The sequence below is a fragment of the Cryptomeria japonica genome, chromosome 1, assembly GCF_030272615.1.
Source record: "Cryptomeria japonica chromosome 1, Sugi_1.0, whole genome shotgun sequence".
In the NCBI taxonomy this organism is placed as follows: Eukaryota; Viridiplantae; Streptophyta; class Pinopsida; order Cupressales; family Cupressaceae; genus Cryptomeria; species Cryptomeria japonica.
In genome coordinates this window covers 243,511,400-243,517,566 of record NC_081405.1, presented here as the reverse complement: position 1 = coordinate 243,517,566, position 6,167 = coordinate 243,511,400, and the positions used below count along the sequence as shown (strand labels likewise).

The following is a 6,167-nucleotide window of genomic DNA, read 5'->3' as shown; positions in this document are numbered from 1 at the left end:
TTTTTTTAGAAATATCAATCTAAAAAGTCTTTATTAAACTTATGATAAGATATGTAGATTTGTCAACAACATTTAGATGATATATTCAAAATATTTAGACAAATGAATTAATATTAAACTAATTTTTTGTTTCAATGAAAAAGGCACAATATATAAATATTAAATGATGGTCTAGTTTTAAAGCACACGTACTAATCAACATATTAAATCTGAAAAATGTTTGTTAATTTTAAATATTTAACACTTCTAAGTCTAAAAGTCAAAACTTAATATATATAATCTAAGCCCTGCATTAAATAATTGTTTACATACTTAAAAGAAACTATTCTTTCCATCTTGTAAATACCTATAGGGCTACACTTCATAGATATTAAATGGTTTTCTTAAAAACTTTGATTAAAGCAGATAAAGACAAGCATGCGAAGGCACAACGGAGTCAACCAGACAGGAATGGCATTCATTGTCCGGCTCATATTAAATCCTTGTTTTCCATTTATTATTTAAGAAGTAGTACAACACAAGGTTAGAATGAGAAGTGCAATTGAAGGCCCCTCATAAAAAAAGGATCAGTGGAGGAGAGCCTGAGCTTGTTTTTCATACTTGAAGCCATTGGACTTTGAAGTTTCTGCACTCCACACAAAGATGCCATGGAGCTTGCCGGACTTCTTGAGTGTCGTGCAGGCATCGAAGAAACCCGTGGCAGGGGACAGCCCTCCGCTGCCGTCGCTAGTAAAGCTAGGCAACACTTTTCCCACGCTGTAGCGTTTCTCCTGAGCGTTGAAATAGTTGATAAACTGCGGGACGGTGGTGCTCGAATCGTAAGCGTAGAATTGGAAATTCACGTAGTCGACCGATTTGCCGTACTTGTTCCACAGGGCACTGTAATGGGACTGCACTTTTGGATCGTCGAACGGAGCGATGGAGGCAAACGAGATAACTTTCTTCTGCTTTAGTTGAGTGATGAGCTGCCCAATACAGGAGGCAAATGTACTGGGATCTGAAACGTCGAAATGCTCATAATCGATGTCGATGCCATCAAGGTGGTATTGCTTGATAATCTTAGTGAGAGAAGAAACTGCATTCTTCACCCACGTCGATACAGAGGATGGATTGAACTGGACGTGAGTTTTACCCACGCTGTCGCCGCCTAAACTGAGAGCAACTCTGACGTTCTTATTTTTGGATTTGATTGCCTGCACAGCGCTCGGGCTCAGATTGCCGGTATCCCAGAAAATATTGAATATTCCGTTTGTGGGAGAACTTCCCGACGGGGTATAGTCGATGGCGAAGGATAGAATGAAGTCAACATGCGTGCCGGGAATGATTGGCACATCCGAGAACTTAACGCCGTTGAATTGTGCGCCTATGTATTCCCTGAATACCCCGGCACCTGCACAGCAATACAAACATTCAATCCATCAAACTTCATTCTAACTGTGCAGTAATTCGAATAATTGAACAATTGATATTTCATAGCAAAACGTTAGATTTCCTTACCCATCGATCCATTCTCTGATAAACCCACAGCCAAAAACAGCATCAGCAGCAGAACAGAGGAAATCTTCGCCATTTGAAGATTTGGATTGGATATATGGAATCAGGAAGGCCCCCTACACTTTATATACAATCTTTTTGAATTGTTTATTATTCATGCCCGAATTGACCAAATGCTTCAGATCCTTCCAATCCGGCAATGTCATCTGCATTCATAAATGATAATGTTTTTTAAATATTAAGTAGTTATTATTTACAGTCATGTCTACCTAGTTCGTGCATTCATAATAATAATAATGGTTGCGTTTGAATACCGAAACGAATAGTAGCCGTCTGAAGCACAAAATATGCCCAATTGTTGCAGAGTACATCAGATTTAAAATACAACCAATTTAATAAGGAGGTTACAAGGTCAAATCTTATCCTCTAGGATTTCATTAATGGACTATATTCATGTGGAGAAGTTTTGGAAAGCAAAACTCATTTCGAGGATTGACCAACTATTTTTAATTTTTGTGTATGGAAATTTCTTTAGTGAAGGTCATATTTGGTAATGTAATTTTACATGCATTTATTGTGAAAGCATGTGATGTAATCATATATAAATCGCCTATAATAGACAGTTTATTTATGGCCTTAATTTTTATTTTTTTTTTCTGGAAAGGTTAAATTTGAAAAAGTAGTTTTATTTAGTATATAAATGGTCTATAATAGACAATTTATTCATGCAGCATAAATTTGCAATAAAAACACGTTTATAAAATGACATAATCAATAATTTTTAAATGTAATTACATAATAAATTGTAACATAAAACTATCTATTAACAAGTATAGATCATTATCCTTTATTGTAAAGTCTTTAAAGAAAATTTACATATATTGTTTTTTGGATATAGCTATTACCTTAGAATAACAAAATATTATTGTGATAAATACAAAAGGTCATTTGGGAGTAAAGTTGTGAATGCTAATAGATTGAGTTGTATAAAACTTGAGATGTCCTTAATGATTACAAAGTAAAAGAAAAAAATGATTGAGACAAGTGCTATGGTGGCATAGTGAAGGGATAATAAGAATTAAGTATACGTAGATTTAATATGTGGTGTGTAATAGAGGAGTCAATGTGACAAGATTGTTGCGGGATTTTCTCAACTATCAAAAAGAAATTAGAACCAAAACATAATAATCATGGCCATAATAGTAATAAATCGTATAAAACAAACTTTGGTGCCAACCCATCCAATGTGAATTCTAAAGTTATTTTTGAACTACTAAATTGGATTTGCTTCAATAGTGTTAGCTTTCTAGAAGAGAACAAGTATGTGCGAATATAAATTCTTCATATTTTATGATGTGTGAATAGTAACCAAATACAATCATATTTTAAATGATTAGTGAAATTTAGTGTGTGTAAACAATTTTTAAATAACACAAACTACTAATATTTGTACATGCACACATGATTGGATTGCATGCACTAGAAACATATTTGAAAATTTTACATTGATTATGAACAAAAATACAAGTGTATTACTTAGATGGTACTCTCCAATAGTAACCTTTCTTTATAATTTATTTCTAATTGTAATTTTATGCTAGTACTAGATATATATAAGAAATGAAATGAACTTTAAACTACACATACCAGTAATAAATATTAAAACTTACACATAAAAAAAAAAATTAAGTTTTTAAATCTATATTAAAATAAAAAACTAAAAATTTTATAATTTATATTCTATCTTTAAATAAATTCAAAATTAATATATATTATAATTTAAATATCATATTATATTTTCTTATAATAAACTTTTGATTCTTTACTAATAATTAAAATTTCATAACTATGATTGTATAAAAATATAGAAAGTCAACAATGTGGTCAAATGGATTTTGTAATTATAAATTATTGTGTAATATTCTATATTATTTCTTTAACCACCAAATTCTTGACCTACATGTCACAATTATACATGTTATCATATTATAAACCAATATGATAAGACTATGAAGTTCTAAGCTTTTTTATACCATCTCATCTATCCTTAATATACCCATCCTTAATATACCCAGTACAAGGAATTTGTCATCTTATTTAGAATTGATTCTTAAAATTTTTTTTAACTCATGTCTACATAAACCAACTACTATAAAAAAATGTCTTAACTTTATATCTATCCAACATGTGCCTCCAAAATTTCTTAGAACTTAACAAAGAATGTGGACACAAGTGATTGAAAAATGGGAATTAATTACACTTTACAACTTTCATGTGGAAATAGGAAAAGGGCTTTTTTGCCAACCTTGAGATAAATATCAACCATTTTCTAGAAAGATCTATCAATTGTGTCTTTTTAAGTTTGTTATATTTGGGTTCTGAAAGGTTAGTGTTCTCTAGTTTTAGGTGTGATAAAATTATAGTCATGGAGGCCCAACATCTATATGTCAAACCCACCTCATATGTCTCCCTAAAAAATAATATCCAAGTGTGGGACATCTTTGATAAGGGAAGAGTAACCTTGATCTTCAAAATCATGAAAAATATTAACAAAGACCTCTTGTCTAAGTTTATGAATAGTTGGAACAATGGGAGAGTGGTAGTGGGTGGTGTAAAAATGGACGTATCAAAAGAGATAATTTCCCAAGTAATTGGTTTTAAGTGCTGTAAAGCGGAAAAATCGAACCCTAGTTGTTCTCCCCTCCCCAACTCCAAGGAGAGAGAAGGGAGAGTCACTAGGGTTGATGGTTTTCACTTAGGGGAGACTTTACATTCAAAAGAGGGGTTGAAACCCACAAGATCCAATCCCACGCAATGCAAGATTGGATTCTAAATGAGTTTCAAGGTTTGTAACATCAAGGATACCCTCTTTTGTAAAGAATGTAGAAAGATTGAACTAGGAATGCATGTAAAGTAGGAAAGATTCACTTATAAATAGAGATAGGGATATGGGATGAAGCTACGGACCTGGAATTAGAAGTAAAATGTTGAGATGGTGTTGTTCTGCAAATTTGAGCGAAAGTTGACGGGACGATGGTGCCCGACGTGCACACAGTCCTTTGAAAAATCCGCGAAACGAAGGGGGATCTGTTCGTCTCTGCACAAGGATTCCAGATCTTCAATTACAGCCGCGTACCTGCAACCTACACACAGAAAAGAGGGGACGATTGTGGGGTTAGGGATGAGGGGTTTTCCTTTAGGTCAAACCCCGATTTTGGAATTAACCAAGAAATGAGAATGTTGTAAGTGTAAATGTTTGTAATGTAAACAAGTACTGATACCTTGTTGTAAGAATGTTTGTATTCTTACATGCGAAGGTGTAATGTATGTAGTATGTTGTATGTTGTATGTGATCTCCTCTTCAATGGTTGAATCCTTATCTTGAATGCAACACTTAGCCTTGAATGGAGACTTAGAATGCTCAATTGCTTGAAGGAATGCTTGAATGCTTGAATGTTTGAATGTTTGAATATCGCTTCCGCCTTTTGCTCTTTCTTATTTCCTTCCTTTTTCCCACCTCCTCAAATGGGAGGGGAAATGTAGTTTATATACTTGTCAATTAGGGCTGATAGACTGATTTTCCCGACCTTAGGCCGACCAGGAAACATTATTTCCCGAATTGCAAACTTAAAGACCCGATGCCCATAAGAGACCGGGCCCAAAATAGGGCCAGGGACCAGGGCACTGGGCGCCATGGTGCTGGGGGACCAGGGCGCTGGGCACCATGGTCCCACCTCCCGGGACAGCAGGGTGCAAGGAGGGATCAGGCTAGGGTGCAGAAAAATGCAGTTTTTGGTGTTATAAACAGATTTCGGGGTCTCCATTCAGGTTCAACGTTGCACCACCATCGTGAAGACCCAAATGCAGTCAAAATTGCAAGTGTCACAATTTTAGGATGCTACATTTAGCCCCCACTTTAGTGGGAGTATAAGTGTACACTCATACTTCCGGTAAAGTACAAGGAAACAACATTGAAAAACTTTCACCACGTCAAGGAGGCAAGATACACCAAGCCCCCAGTGGACTAAGGATCTTACGACTTCGATTAACAAAGTAAAAGGGAAGATCACGAGGGAGAACCATGACTATCAGTAGTAAGGTTCCCTCACTATGAGTCATGCAAGAAAGATATCAAAAATTTTCAAGGCAAAGCTAAATTTGTCAAGAAATTTTCAAGTATCTTGAAAAGATATGAATGGGATGTATGCCCCCCTACATTAAAGCGATCGCACATGCCTCACCGGGGGTGATTGCTTTAAGGTAGTGATACATATAAGAAATGAGAAAGGAAAGGAGCACGCTATCACAAGGATTTAGCCCCCAAGTGTGAGATAAGCTCAAGGATAATAGACACAAAACACAAAGCACAAGGTGACTTCACTTTCCTTGGGGTCAGTATGTTGTATGATAATTCATGTATATCATATGTATGTATGCATAATTGTTCTTCATTCCCCAATCAAGGAAGGTCACCTAGAAGAAGGGAACACATGTGTCTTTTGAGTCAACATGAGAGAGACCAAAAGAGATCTCAATGTTTTGCATCATCCTCAAGTAGACAACACTAAGGACAACAAATAGAAGAATGAGAATAACATATAGAAGAAGTAACAAAAGAGATCAAGAGAGGAGGAGAGAGTCTGCTATGCTAATGAACTAGTCTAGCACGTCAT

The 6,167-nt window shown here is 35.1% G+C and overlaps 1 protein-coding gene across 1 annotated transcript; it reads right to left on the bottom strand.

Annotated features, from left to right (window-relative positions):
* Window positions 1-499: 499 nt before the first annotated feature.
* Window positions 500-1,575, bottom strand: LOC131034181 (chitinase 2-like). The gene is made up of 2 exons (XM_057965571.2): window positions 1,498-1,575; window positions 500-1,390 (listed from the first exon to the last, which is right to left on the bottom strand). Exons 1-2 carry the CDS (start codon window positions 1,568-1,570, stop codon window positions 567-569), a joined length of 897 nt encoding a protein of 298 aa, XP_057821554.2. The 5' UTR covers window positions 1,571-1,575; the 3' UTR covers window positions 500-566.
* Between the last annotated feature and the right edge of the window lie 4,592 nt (window positions 1,576-6,167).

What these genes read in the sequence shown, in the direction of transcription:
- LOC131034181 (XM_057965571.2), bottom strand. Translation starts at nt 1,570, where the DNA reads ATGGCGAAGATTTCCTCTGTTCTGCTGCTGATGCTGTTTTTGGCTGTG. An exon ending in ATCAGAGAATGGATCGATGG is followed by an intron (nt 1,391 to 1,497) that starts GTAAGGAAATCT and finishes ATTGCTGTGCAG; the next exon opens with GTGCCGGGGTATTCAGGGAA.